The following is a 15,037-nucleotide window of genomic DNA, read 5'->3' on the forward strand; positions in this document are numbered from 1 at the left end:
GATGAATAAAAGCTCCATTATAAACATAGAAAAGATAATCACCTGGACCTGAAAATGCCAGCTTGTTTCAAAATGCCATTCAGCGAGACAAGGTCAGAGTAAATATACAACAGCGAGTATTCCCTCGAGGGTGAGAAAAGAGAGCGAATAGTCGAAAATAAATCCACAGCTGTTTTTTCCACCTATTTTGAAGCGACCATCTGCATTTATCTTGAGTAGTCTCAAGTCACCATGTAAGAGAAAACTACACGGTGATGAAAGGATGTATCCTCTGTGTTCCTGCTCATCTCTCTGTCTACTGTCTTTCTCCATGCAGGCATCACAGTGCTGCTGTCGCTAACAGTGTTCATGTTACTGGTAGCAGAGATCATGCCTGCCACTTCAGACTCTGTTCCTTTGATCGGTAAGACAGTTTAATGCTCTAATTATCACTCATTTTGATTCACCTTCAAACACAAGCTTTTGACACCTAGATGTTCTGTTCAGCAAGATCATCTCCACAGATCAACACCACTTTTGTGATTTTAGGAGCGTAAATGAAACGCCAGAAGTAAAAAGCTAACGGTAGGCTATAGATGAACTAGCCTACACTGTGCGGTCGCATACATCTTGCTACACTGTAGCATACACACTTTAATATAAATTGATCATTCTGCAAGTTGTGAAGTTAGAGTTAGAATAGTTTGCAACTAAAGTCGGCCTAAGGAGTTGATGAGTGTCTGTGTTTAGCATGATGACGTTAAATGTCCCCGACAACTTCTGTAGGCTCATTTAGCCACCCCAGTCTTGTATAGATTAACCAAACAAGATTTAACGTGTTAACAAGTGAGCTTTAGAGGTGCCGGTTGGTGGTGGTTGTTTTTTTTTACCTTCACACAGAGGCAGGCTAGCTGTTTACTGCTGTTTTATGCTAAGCTAAACTCCTGGATCCAGCTTCATACTGAATAGATATCTGTGAAGGTGCGTTCAGACAGAAACGGAAACATCATCCACTAAATTTCATAGCTGACCAGGTTTTTGAAATCTGTATTGATTCTCCCAAAAACAGCTAATATATCTAATGTGCAGACTTTAGCGATAAGCTAGCTCGAAACAGACATAGTGTCTGTGGGAGTGTTTGTGTAGCCTAACTTATTTTAGTTCTTTATGTTATTTCCCTCCAGTCCATCTCCTTTTTCTTCCGTTTTCTTCTCGTCTCAGTAGCCTAGATTTATGAAGAATAAAAAAGCCCCGGGACAGGCACACATTTTTCAAGCTGTCACATTTTCATTTGCTTTGATACAATTGTTCCGCCAGGTACAAAAAAATCCCTCATTTTCTGTTCGAACACATCCAGACAGTGGTATTGATCTTCTAGCCTAACTTTTCGGCAAGAAAAGTTAATAGGCGCATTTTCCAAATTGTTGAACTATGCCTTTAAGATACTACATATATTGCAGAAGGGGAAAGGTTCTATGTTAAAACCCATCATTTAAAATGTTTTTCTTTTAAAAAGTTATACTTCACTTTTTTCTCCCCAACGTGCACCAGACTCTGACCTTCATTAGGAAGCTGTCAGCACATTGTGGACAGGCTACAAGGTGCTACAGTACGGTGAGGTATAGGTGGGAAAAAAAAGACTTACTGATGAGATATTCCCACCTCATATTCACACTGGAGGCAGTCTGCTGGAAAAGTTTCAGTCTTCACACAGACTCACTGATATGTTGTGGCTGAGACGGGAAGGGGCCGGGTGTGGGAGGCTGCTGATGCAGGATGTGAAGAATACCCTCTGTGTAGGAGACGAGCACAGTTGCATTGTGTGAGGTCACACTGATACAGACCAGAAGAGACGAGGCAGCCGGCCATGAGATGGGAGGGGAGGCTGCAGACAGAGATGCTGCTGGCTATCATTTGGCAGCTCAGTCATGTAAAACAAAGCCATTAGCAAACTCGCGTTTATTGGAGTACACATATTAACACATTGCAGCTGGAGCAGAACTGATAGACAAAATGAAATGCTCCTCACCTTTCACTCTGACAAGTTTACACATAGCTCCAATTATACTTTGACTTTCTTTCAGAGAGGTCGCTGACATCACGGCTGGATCAGAATAAAAAAATGACATCTTTCCATTCCAGAGGGGAATATATCTCATGTTTGTGTGTATTAGGGTGTGTTTTGACAGGGTAGGGTTGAATTTCAGTGCCTGCCAGCTGTGTATGTGTTTTATTTGGTCTGTAAAAAATGTTAGTCATCCTCCGACCAGCCCCTGTGGCGCTCTGACCTTAGGCTTGTTGACAGGCGTAGACTCTCCACTGACTAACCAGCCAACTGAATGACTTGGCAACATTTCTGCAAAGTCATCGTGCTTCTTCTTGTACTGCATGATGAGCATTTCATTCAAAGCTCACAAGTAACTTTCAGAAAACAGGCTGAGAATTTCGATACACTGTATGAATTGCTCTTTATCCCTATGTACTTTTTCAGCTCAGTACTTTGCAAGTACCATGATGATTGTGGGCCTGTCTGTGGTGGTGACCGTCCTCGTGCTGCAGTTCCACCACCATGACCCCCACGGTGGGAAGATGCCTAAATGGGTAGGTTAACATTTTGAAACCCAGTAACTATCACTACAACCTTAAAAACAGAGGTTAGCATTAGACAGTGCATTATTTTGAAATAACCACGTGACCTTTACATATTTGTACACTCAACTATAGATCATTTGTAAGAAAAGGCCGGAATTCTAAGGTAGTTCCAAAAGTAAGGAAGAGACTCCGAGTATTAATTCAAGGTCGGCATTTCTTACGTATTGCACCTTTGTGGTTTTATTTGATTTCAAGGTTGACAAAGCTTTTGATTAAATGTGAATCTAAACCCCACGCTTAGGTCAAAAACACAAAAGCAGCTTCAAGCCTTACAATATTTTCTGTAAGCCCATGGCACATTGTGTACCAAAATGAAGCACAGGAAAAAGTAAAAGTTATTTTTTCTTCATATTTCAGTCTCTCTGTATTTTCACTCTACCGTCCATATATTGATGTATAACTCACCATCGTCAATCTCTCCACCTTATCACATCTCTTCATCCAGGTCCGAGTCATCCTACTCAACTGGTGCGCCTGGTTTCTCCGCATGAAGAAACCCGGAGAGGAAAACAAAACAGCTGTGAGCTCCAGTACCCCTGCAAGCTACAAGTACTCCACCCACCCTCCTCCTCACCACACCAGCACCAACAGCATCCAGATGAGCACCATACCGGGGCAGGCGTCTACGCAGTCGACCACAACCAACGGGAGCATGAACCTGTACTTCGGCTACCACTCGATGGGCACAGACAACCCTGCTTTCCCACCGAGCACTGATTCAGGTGTGGTGGTGTGCGGCGGTGGCGGCAGTGGAGGCCACCCCAACGGCTCCTCCCAACACGAAATTCTCTCAGAACACACGCGGACTTTGCTGCTGGAGCAGGTTCCGGAAATTTCCCGGATCCTGGAGGAAGTGCAATACATCGCCAGGCGCTTCCGGGATCAGGACGAGGGAGAGGCGATCTGCAGCGAGTGGAAGTTTGCAGCGGCGGTGGTGGATCGGTTATGCCTGGTGGCCTTCTCGCTCTTCTCCATCATCTGCACCTTCACCATCCTCATGTCAGCCCCCAACTTCATCGAAGCTGTTTCCAAAGACTTCACATAAGGCCGATCTCTTCCCTCTCTGAGAGGTGATAGAGAGACAAAGCTAGTCCTGATAAGATTCGAACTGTGCCACACGAGCCTCCCTGCCACAACTATGTGAAGCCTCACAAGTTATTTGAAAAGCGTTGTTACATTTACGGTACATCAAACCAAACCTTTCCCTCTATCTTCACACATCTCTTACCAGTACATGGTTGTTTAGGGTTGATGTGATTTTTCCCTTTCAAAGTGGCTCTCCTAGATGACACCATACATACAATATGCCACGTAGGAGGTTGAGGCTACATGCGGTAGTTGATGATGTAGAAACTCACACTAATGCACTTTTCATCTGTATCCCTGCTGACATCCTTTCCCTGCCACCCCTTGGTCTTCACGTCTCATCAGAATATACCGTTAACACTCTTTCCCTTCCAGCTCTTTCATATCTGCCACTTTTGTCTGCTCTCTTTCACTTCCTGTCCCCACTGTAGCACTTCCCATCTTCGTCTTGATGTCTTCAGCAGTTACAGTCAATAGAGTTCAATTAACAGTTGTTGTCAAATAGTTCTTTTTTTTTCAGGCCTCTATTCTAGTAATGTTAGTTTTGTATTTTGTAAATAAAACTACATCTTACTTTATTAATGTGGTGAAGTTGAGATTAAATCTTTTTATTAAATTGGTGGAATTACTGAGAGCCACCGACATGTTAACTCACAGCACTGTACATTACACTTCTTGATTCATCTGCTGGTAATTGTCTAGATTACTCTTATTAGTTGTTTTTGTATATAAAATGACAGAAAATAATGAAAAATTAGTCCCTGGTGACGTATTCCCATTGCTTGTTTTATCCGAACATTTCAAAAATCAAAGATATTCAATTTGCTCTTGATCCTTACATTTAAGCAGCAGGAAAATGTGAATGTTTGTAAGACTATATTCACACAGTGGCCATTTTCTTCTGGCGTCACGCACAGGATGGGAAGCTTGAATGCTGGGGCGATGTTATGCTGCCGTGTTCTTGGTTGCAAGTTGTATGAAAATCTGACAAATTGTTGCCATTTCACAGATTCTTGATTGATCAACAACTGAAAAGAGGATGAATAGTAAAAATCTGGAGGGATTTCAGGCCTCATATCAAGGTAAAAGAACATATTTGATAACCCGTTAGCTAATATTAGCATTCGACCACTTCCTAGCTAACACCGTTGGATTACATCCACCGTGTTTCACTTCCAGGCTTAAATAAATGTGACCAAGATGTGCTTTGATTTTAGAATTTATTCACACCTTTTCTATTGTATCGTGACACCATCAAACAGTAATTAGCTATGAAGTGGTTGAAAGCTAACATTAGCCAATGTGTAACATTAACTAAGCAGTTATCAAATATCTTGAAATGTGGCCCAAAATCCTTCTGGATTATCATTTTTTTCAGTTCCTGATCAATCAGGAAGCTGTAAAATGATATCAATTTGTCAGATTCTCTATGTTTATAGGATTATCCTGAAGGAACTCAGCTGTACAACATTTGAACTTCCCACCCAGAGCGTGATGTTGGAGGAAAATGGTTGCTGTGTAAATACAGTCTATTAACTTCCTCTCCATCGACTATTCCATTTATCGACAGCTCATTTCAGCTCTACTCTGTTTCCTCGCCCTTCTTTTGTTGCCACCGATCTTCTCATTTCTTTCTTTCACAGCTTCAGGTTCAATACCCATAAATGTGAACAGAGACAGTTTCACCATTACCACTGAAAGTCATACTTTTATGGTGACTTCACTTTTGAAGACAGTTTAATAAGTACATGAAGTGATTTCAGAAGGCATATCCCAACTTTGCCTCCTCCCTTGTGTTAAAGAGTGTATTTAGTGTGGCGCACTCTTGCTACAGTATGTGTAAATCTCTCACAATGCATTTATCTTTTGAGAGTTATTCAATGTCATCAGACTAATGTGCTGGTTACACAATGTGTTGCTGTATTAAGAGAAAGACTCACAATGAAGATCACAGCAAGTAGTGACTGAAAGACAATATTTGTTTTTGTGAGGGATTGTCAAATTTATTCTGAAGGGACATCGCCCCAGTAGAGATGTATTTGGTACTTATCTTTTGTAGCGCAGAGAGCTTTGTGTTTTTACTCTCTAATACTCAGCGAAAGGCAAACACTTTCTTCTCTAATCTCTAGCAACAACATGCAACAGGGATTAGTGGGTGACCTTATGTAACAGATTTGTGTTAAACCTCGTCTCCTCTCAACACCCGAGCGTCCCCTCTGATCCCCTGCAACCTCGGTGGGGAGAAGGCGCATGTGAATTCCCCCTTTGACACACACAGCTGAGCTCGCAGACTCCTGCAACTTAGCACTCGGCCATTTTAAGTGGAATTTTAGGCGGAACCGAGAAAGAATGGAATCAACGATATCCGGCTCGCTGTGTGACTGCTGCAGAAATAGTCCCTGAAATGGAATTCATGCTGTTAGATTTAATCAACGGGCCGAGTACAGACAGATAGCAGCCACCAGCTGACAAGCTTCACTCTGTGACTCCAAGACTGTACAACATTTAAATGTCATATCCACGTGGACTAGCTGGAAAAGGTGATGTCAATCTTGGCTGAAATGCACATGCAGTACTCTTTCACTTTTATTCCAGTGTTTTTAGATTCAAAGGTACAAATATGTAAGAATTAGCCACCTGTCAAATGTATTGTCAAAACAAAAGTGTGACCACTAAATGCTGCTCACTGTGGCTGCCCCTCGCTATTTAGCTCAGTTAGCTGTGCAGCTCGTGGTTCGGACTGGCGGCACACGGACCAGGGGAGTGTAGTGTTTACACGGCTAGCACAAGAACTTTGGAACAGGATAGCTGGATAACTTCAGTAGATATCTCTGCTTCACAATACATATCTTACAAATAATCTTTACACTCTAACCAGGAATGTGATATTTATTTTTGTTTAAATATTGCAAATTGGTAAAGTGTTTTTATTCTAAAAATGTAATGTAACTGTTTTAGAGACACCATTGTTGTAACACTAAAGGAAGAATTCAACATTTTGGGTTTCTGGTCCAGAGTTAGACCAGAAGATTGAAACCACTCCTGTCTGCAAAGTAAAACAGAATCTACAGCAGGGAACAGTAATGAACAAAATGTTTTGTTTTTACACTTATGGATTACACAAAGGTTACATAAAGTGTTAATCTGTGATCTTTAGTTCAGTATAGCTACAGTCAGCTAGTTAGATTAGCACAAAGACTGGAAACAGAAGGAAACAATATGCAGATGGATACCAGTCTCATGCTTGAACGATAATTATGAAGCAGCAACTGTTAGCTCAGCCTAGCTTAGCATAAAATAAATCGAGTAAAGAACCAAAGGAATAATTAGTGAGATTTAGTGGATTTTGTTTCCTTTAGACAGAGCCAAGCCAGTTGTTACCCCCGATTCCAGTATTTATGCTAAGCTAAGCTAACTGGTTGCTAACCGTAGCTACATATTTTTAATGGACAAACATAAGAGTGGTGTCAATTTTCTCGTCTAACTTTCGGCAAGAAAGCTAATAATCATATTAACCAAAATGTTGTTCTGCTAATGTTGGTCCATATGTCATCCCACATTGTGTAGATTGTAATTTGAAAGGATTACTGCAGGTAAAGACTGAAAGGTGAACACTGATGATCAGAGAGAACCAAATGTTTGTTTTTTTATCCAAGGGAAACCGTGCTTGGTTTGTTTTTTTGCCTGACAAAGTTCATGTGGACAGAAGTGGGAAGAGGGTCTTAGCTGCTGTAAGCAGGATGTGTAACAGATCGAGGAATAATTTAAGACCATGATCACTGACTCATCTTGGAGAATATGAACAGTGGAGAGTCATGAGTCATTCCTCACATGAGACGGGGGAATGAGAAGTGTCATCAACATATAGTAACTTGGACTGACAACTGATGACAGCCAATTATGTAGATACTTTGTGAGATAACCTGACCCATTTCTATTGTTACTCACTCATGCTGATGTTTATGGCACAGAAAGAGTTCATAGTGTGTCGAATGAATGAATGACTGATGGGACCTCTCAGATGAGAATGTGCTGCAATTTTGAAAAGAGAGTTAGGTGTTCAGCGTGAAAGACATTCTGCATTTCACAGGTCAAAGCTGTACTGAAGCTAAAACCACATTACTGGTTTCCTAATAGCAGAGCAAATGTGAAATTCTGTTGACTGATATTGAGATGTACTTGTAAAATGAGGGTGTGACTGTTTGCTTTGCCATGCTATCACCAGCTTTCTTTTATTATCACCAGTGTTGTATATTCGTCAACTTGAGTGTCTTTTTCTTTGTGGTCTGTGCCTCTCTGCTCAGTATGACTCATTCTCCTTTGAAGGATGTACATAACGGCTCACTGTACATGACTATTTTGAGAAAAAAATAAAGGAGAAATGTGTTATTTACTGGCATTTGAGCGGCTGGCATGCTACCCTTTACTAAAAAATACACTTAAAAATGCTTTCACTCACCAAAGTTGTCAGACGAGCCTTGTTCCTTTCTTGAAGTGACTGGGTTAGAGGGTTGCTGATGTCAATTAACTGGAAGGACAGTATAAATCACAGTATGTTATTGCCATAATATTGTTTACATACAGTGTAGTAATAGGATATGTGATATTTCACAGCTTAGAAAATAAAGTAGTTTTACGTTTGGGAAATATTCTTGAGGCTTTGCCTTCTGTCCAACAGTCAGGATGAGAATATGGATCCCATTTTACATTTCTCTGTAGTAAAAACAGAGCTGGAGCAGCAGCTGGTTAGCTTAGCTTAGCACAAAGACTGGAAACAGCTAGCCTACTAGGTACCAAATGCACCTTTTGTTTAACATTCCCATGTGTTTAATACGTACAAAAACAAGAGTGTACCTCTAAAGTGATACTCAAAGAATATACTGGTGATTATAGATTCAGTTTTAGACAGAGCCCAGCTAGCTGCTCCCTGTTTCCAGTCTTAACTAAGCTAAGCTAACTGTCTTTTGGCTCCATATTCATACTGCATGGACAACCATGAATGCACCAGAGGCTAAAAATGAAATGTATCTTGAAGAAAATTATTCCAGAATCATAATGTATAATTTTACAGAACACTTATTCAATTTTTTAAAGCAAGCTAATGTAGCTATAAGGACTTTGGTGTGACGCATGAAAAGGGGCGTCCATATGCCCATGACTCTGACAATATTTTTTGTGCATTATAAACTCAACTCAAACACATTGTACCTTAGTGAGAAAGTTCAAGCTCCACCTGCAAGTCTCTTCAAATCAGTGTCTAGCGGTGTGAAGGACAGAGAGTAGACCTTATTCACGTGGCGGCCATTTTCCTCCAACATCACGCTCAGCGTTGGAGACTTGAACGCTGGGATAATGTAATGCTGCTGTGTTCCAGGCTGCAAGTCGCATGAACGTAAGTAATCTGACAAGCGAATGAAAAGATGATGGATAGTGAAAATCTGGAGGCACATTCAGCCATATTTAAAGGTAAAACAACATGTGATAACTCATTAGCTGTTATTAGCATTCAACAACCTCCTAGCTAACATTAACGTTTGATTACATCCTGTGTGTTTCACTTCCAGGTTGAGACAAATGTCTCCAAGATGTGTGTTGATATTTCTGAATAAATGTACACCTTTCCTAACTGTAACGCATCAAAACAGTATTGTATCAAACAGTAACATTAGCTAGAATGTGGTGAATGCGGCAGCATGACATTAAGAACTTCTTACCCCGATGTCAAAGGAAAATGGCTGCCGTGTGAATATGGTCCATGACAGCTGTATGCGAATCACGTTCATCACCAAGCATGATTGGCTGGAAAGAAGTCACATGTGACGTTGGTGCCATATGTTGCTATCCCGATCATGTCAGGACATGAGACAGCCTAGACTGAAACCATCTACTAATATAATCGTCAGGAAATGGTCACGTTATCGTACATTAAGGCAATTTTGGCAAAATTATCCTACAAATATGATCATTATTGCACATCTGCCAACGATCTTCTCGTATAACTGTCACTGAGAAAGCAAATATTTCCTAAAATGTCTACTATTCATAACTATTTCTTTAAATCTGAAATCTCCAGGAAAAGCTCCTAATGTAATAGTTTTCTGAACACTGACTAGTTCAGTGTAAGCTGACAGTGTGACAGAGATGTCACAACTGAGCCCAGCATCTGTTGATTTATGAAACCAGGCAGCTCTCAGTATTGATCGTTTTTATGTTATTTGCCTTTTTTTTGGAATTGACAAACAAGAACTGACACGTTTTCTATTTTTCAGCACTTTCTCAGTTATTGGGAACTATTCATGTGATTCTAGCTCAATATTTACATCTCACACACTAAATCCAAACGTTCAGGGGGTTCTGTCAAGGGGACAGTATTTATAAATGGTTTGTGAGTGTTGTCGCCTCATAATTTGCTTTTTCAGTCAAGTCACGTGGCATGTGGAGGTATAGTGGTGTTAAAAGTTTTCGGACAAGTTTTCAGACTTTCGTTTCAAGTCTCTCTGCAGCCAGAGCTGATAGGTTAACATGAGCTCAGATCAGTAAACATGTAAGAGTGAGTCTTCAGACAGTAAGGCTCAGCAACATTTCTCATTCCCCAGCAGGAAATAAATGATTGAGATAGACCAAGTCAGGAGGGATCCAATCTCCTTACAGTCTGCGATATTAGTTTGGACATTTGGCAGGACACAACACACACACCTGCACACACACACACACACACACACACACACACACACACGCACACACACACAAACCAAATGCTGCTCAGCAGAGTGACGACATGTTCAAATTGGTCAAATCTAATCTCAGGCTTCACTACATGCAGACAGACAGCTGTTGCTGGCTGGACCTGCACAACACTGCGTCACCCCACGCACACACACACCAACGCACAAACATTTTATTTGCCAGCCCTCCCTTCAGACTGTCCCACTGTTCCCTTTTCCTGGTCTTGAGAAGGAGCAGACCACGTGGGGTAAGTGGGGGGTTGAGTTATTCAGTCCTGGTGAATAATGTTTTCACTCTTCGGTGGCATTGTTGGTACCAGGTCAGCTGGAACAGATCTCTGTGGACTTTGTTCAGTTTCTGTAAAGACCACACACCTGCCCCTCCTGTGAGATCTATATGGCTGTTTGCTTTGTAGAATAATCGCCCGCACGCACACACACACCCTTCTGGTGTTCAGGTGGGGACTCGCCGATCACCTTACACTTGATATGCATGGATGAGGCTTCTTTACAGTCACAGCCTCAGATAGTGTTCATTCTGACCTTTAACTTCATTTTAAGTTTTATATAAGTGACTCTGTCCTGGTTTCCCCCTCATCCCCCTTCAAATCGCCTACTGGTTATTATCAATCCAGGGCATAGATGAGAAGATATATACCTCATGTTTGTATGCTAAATATTAAGGTAGGCCACAACCACCAACAGAGCTTATAATCTTAGCCTAGTTTAGCTTAACATAAATAGACTAGACCTTCTCTAAATTGAGAAACGGCGAGCTAGCTCTGTCTAAAAGTAACAAAATCTGCCTAATAGCACCACTTACACTCAGTAATTCACATTTTTTCTCAGTTTGTGTTATCCGTAGAAAAGAGGGAGTGTAAAAACAACAATACATGTATGTGTTTTACAGTGGATTACGATTGGCTACCTGTAAACTGGTTCTTTCAGCCTGTCCATATAGGTTGACAAATGAATCAGGTCATTACGACCCATTTTTACACTCGTTGGGCAGCGATCTTTAGCAGCTGTAGTAGTTATTAAAGCTTTAAGAGGGGAAGTGAGGAGAAGCAGTATAAAGAGCGAAAAACTCCATATAGGGAGGTTGTCAGGGATGGTGGACAGATTAAACAAGGACAGGACTTTAATTCAGGACACTGCTGTTCATGCCGCTGCTAAGCTGCAACGGTCATATTGTTTTGGGAACGGTGACAATCGACCTATTCAGTTGATTAGACATGACTGTGTTGGTTTCTAAGCGGCTGCAGCTGTATTAAAACGACACATTTTATGAGGGATATGTACTTTACTATTAAAGTTAAAAGTCTCATTTGCTTTATGCTAAGCTAAGTTAACCAGGTTCTGGCTGTAGCTTAATTTTAAGCGTATGAACACAAGAGTCAATTTTGTTATCTAACTCTCGGCAAGAAAATAAAATAAGTGTATTTCCCAAAATGTTGAAGTATTCCTTTAAATCTGTCAAAGCAGTCAGGGTACTATCTGAGTGGACGGCCAAAAACCTGAAAGTCACTGCTGCAACTTTTAATGAAATCAATCAGTTAAATAAGCCGTGTGACCTAGACAGTCTAGTTTGATAAACACGGAGTAATCACACATTTCCTGCTCAGCTCGAATGACTGTTGTCAACATCATTAAACCGAATTACAAATCACTCCAGTGAGAGTACAAGGCTGACCCACTGCCAATTGGTGCTTTTCATCATTACAAACATGTCGATTAATTGTCAAATAGACGTGGTAACAGCTGTCCTGATTGCCCTACAGCTGTTTTCATCAGCTGTGTACACATTCTTTATCATTTTTAATTTCTGCTCCTCCTTCTTTCTTTACCCCTTTAAATAAAACACCCCCGTTTTTCTTTGGACCCATCTGTTTTTGCGACATGAAGCATGTCCCCTTCCCTCTGACTTAATCCACGGGGATGAAAGTGTGTGTGTGTGGTGATAAAACATTGTTAATCTGGTTTCAGAGTGAGTGGGGCATGTAATCTTATTAACTCCTTCAATCCTTTTCCTCCCTCTTCATTCTGACTTTTATCCTAATAACGGTACAGTACATTCACAGTTATTCATAGTTCATAATCTTGGCTCATAAAAGGATTGATCGGGAGAAAGGAGGTTAATAAAGGAGGTTAGGAGGTCAGTGAATGTTGCTGTTGATCCAAGAGCTGCACAAAATCATGCATGTGTGAAGCAATTTGTGCACTCATTGTGTATGCACTAGTTGGAACGAACTGCACCAAATTAAAACTGGAATGAAAAATAGATCATTGTGCACTTTCCAAATGTAGGAAACACAGGAGGGACATTTTTCAGAGCAGAAACTGCCTTCCAGGTGCAGGAAGTAGTCTGATTTCACTATCCGTGATTAAATCTGTATGAAGGTGAGATTAATAAACAGAAAGGTTTGACATGTCCTGATGATTTGTACTTAAACGCCCCCATAAAGCCAGACAACTCATCACCATTTACAGCTTTAGGGAAGCCTTTGCATGCCATGTAATGCAATTGTCTGTGCTAAAGATCCCAACCTTTGCACAAAAATAGACGTTAGCCCAATAACCAAAGTGCATAGTGGTCTGCACAGTTGGGACAGTTGAAGGACAGAGGAGGGATCACAGAAATATGACAGATATTGGAAAAGTGAGAGTGATTGATGAACAGAGTGTAAAACTGAGGGCAAAGGGGAAATCAGGTAGAAGCTCGAATCATTTTTTCGTCCTCTTTCAGCTGATGGATGCAGTGAAAAAGCCTAATGATGTCTCTAACACATTTAACTAAATTATCAATGTTATAATATGAATAGTGTGCCTACCCATTACACTATGTTATGATTGACTCTATAAAGTGCCCAAAGAACTTGCTAAATTCTTATCATTATACAGAAATTGCTATCCATACATACAAAGTGCTTAAAGCTACTAGGTCCTCACAATGCAGACACCTCACGTTGTCTCAAGTTTCAAATTTAAAGAGTTTTAAGAATTTCTCCTTTATTATTTTTATTACAGACTCTAGACCATCTTTATTTACAGTGATGCATTTTCAGTTCATGAAATGGAGATTTTTAAAGATCATTCCTACTCTGCATCATTTCAAATAATGACTTCTTCTTAAATGAAATATTTTGACTTCTTATTTGTTAAATCTAGCAGAAATGAACATTGCAATTGTGTTTTGATAACAATTGGTTATTGTTTGATATCACTATTGATTTTTGATGACCGTTTCATTTCAGAATACAACAATTGAATGTAACAATGCTTAAAATCCAATTATAAACATACAGGTATTATGAGTATCTGATTAATTTAGTCTATGATACATTACCTAAATCAATACAATTATTTCAAGTATTTCAGCAGATTCTAACTGTTGATATGGCTTTATAAGTTATCTCTCTTCATCAAAGTGAGCATGAGCTACTGAGGTTTTTTTCTTTTCCTTTCTGTTCCAGGCTGATGTTAAATATAATGTTTATACGCCCTGTCCTGCTTGCCGTTAGCGGACCAGTAAGGTGTGGAGGAGGCAGGGTGTGTGGTGTGTGTTTGTGACAGAGACAGAGATTGAGTGTGTCTGCACATTGCCCCAGTGCTGCAGTGGGTGTACCTAATGTGTTTGAAGAGCCATATTTTATGTGTTAGCACTGCATGCCCTAAGTGACACAAATAGGCTGCTGATGTGTGTGGGGGCTGTGGCGGAAACATTTCATCATTCGATGATCATCACTCCTTCTCTTGTCTCAACTCATCGCTCTTAGCTATGCTGTTTTTTCCCTCGGTGAACCATTAACATCCATGTGTCTGGCCACCCATCTCTGTTCATCCATATACTGTAACTATTCTGTCGTCCATCCCTCCGTGTCTTCTCTCCCTGAGGCTACACGTGTACTGTAAATTTCAGTAAGCCCATTCTTCCAGTGACTTGCCGCTCAGCAGTATTGGAGCTGTCCAGTATGGGAGTCTAGTATATGGTGTTTACGGCAAAGAGACGGTGTGTCACATCTTCAAAGATCTGGATGTACTGCACTGCTGTCATCGAGTGTCAGCAGGATGAGACTTTGTTGCTACATAAACTTGATATTAACCTCAAGTGTCCAGAGGAAACAGATCAGTCAGCGTTAGTTTTGAAGTGTTTATTACACTGTATGTGAAGGAAGTGCACTTTCAGCATAAATCATGTATGTGAAAATCTTTATAAATAATTCCACAAAAGCTTCAACATTAACATTAACTTTAGGTGGTGCACAGAACTGTGCATTTTAGTTACAGTTAAAATTCATTTTTGTCCTTTAATAAAGACTTAATCATCCAACTGGCACAGGAGAGCGGAGCCTTTTGATATCCAGTAGTCGCTGGGTCGCTTGGAGGGGAGCATTACTGTCACAACAAAATTAGCTGAGTGACCTGGAGGGAGACAAAAATGAGGGGTGAGAGAAAAGTCCAGTCAGATCCACTATCCATTAGACTGGGCACCAAAAATACTTATCGAGGTGTACTTCCATGCTAAAGTGCCCTTGAGCAAAACAATAAATCCCTGCTTACTCGTGCAGTATAAATTTGCCTTCAAATATAAAAAA

At 40.6% G+C, this 15,037-nt stretch overlaps 2 protein-coding genes across 2 annotated transcripts in view; one reads left to right on the top strand and one right to left on the bottom strand.

Moving 5' to 3' along the window:
• LOC141000574 (neuronal acetylcholine receptor subunit alpha-7-like) overlaps positions 1-3,676 on the top strand; it is a 49,447-nt gene extending 45,771 nt beyond the window's left edge. Inside the window, exons 8-10 of the mRNA XM_073471347.1 lie at positions 317-403; positions 2,471-2,580; positions 3,077-3,676. Coding sequence (XP_073327448.1) covers positions 317-403; positions 2,471-2,580; positions 3,077-3,676 — 797 coding nt within the window. The remainder of the gene's footprint in view (positions 1-316; positions 404-2,470; positions 2,581-3,076) is intronic.
• Positions 3,677-14,760: 11,084 nt separating this feature from the next.
• The window catches only part of dnah6 (dynein, axonemal, heavy chain 6), a 57,233-nt gene continuing 56,956 nt past the window's right edge, over positions 14,761-15,037 (bottom strand). Inside the window, exon 85 of the mRNA XM_073471467.1 lies at positions 14,761-14,864. Coding sequence (XP_073327568.1) covers positions 14,761-14,864 — 104 coding nt within the window. The remainder of the gene's footprint in view (positions 14,865-15,037) is intronic.

This window comes from Pagrus major, chromosome 1 (genome assembly GCF_040436345.1).
Source record: "Pagrus major chromosome 1, Pma_NU_1.0".
In the NCBI taxonomy this organism is placed as follows: Eukaryota; Metazoa; Chordata; class Actinopteri; order Spariformes; family Sparidae; genus Pagrus; species Pagrus major.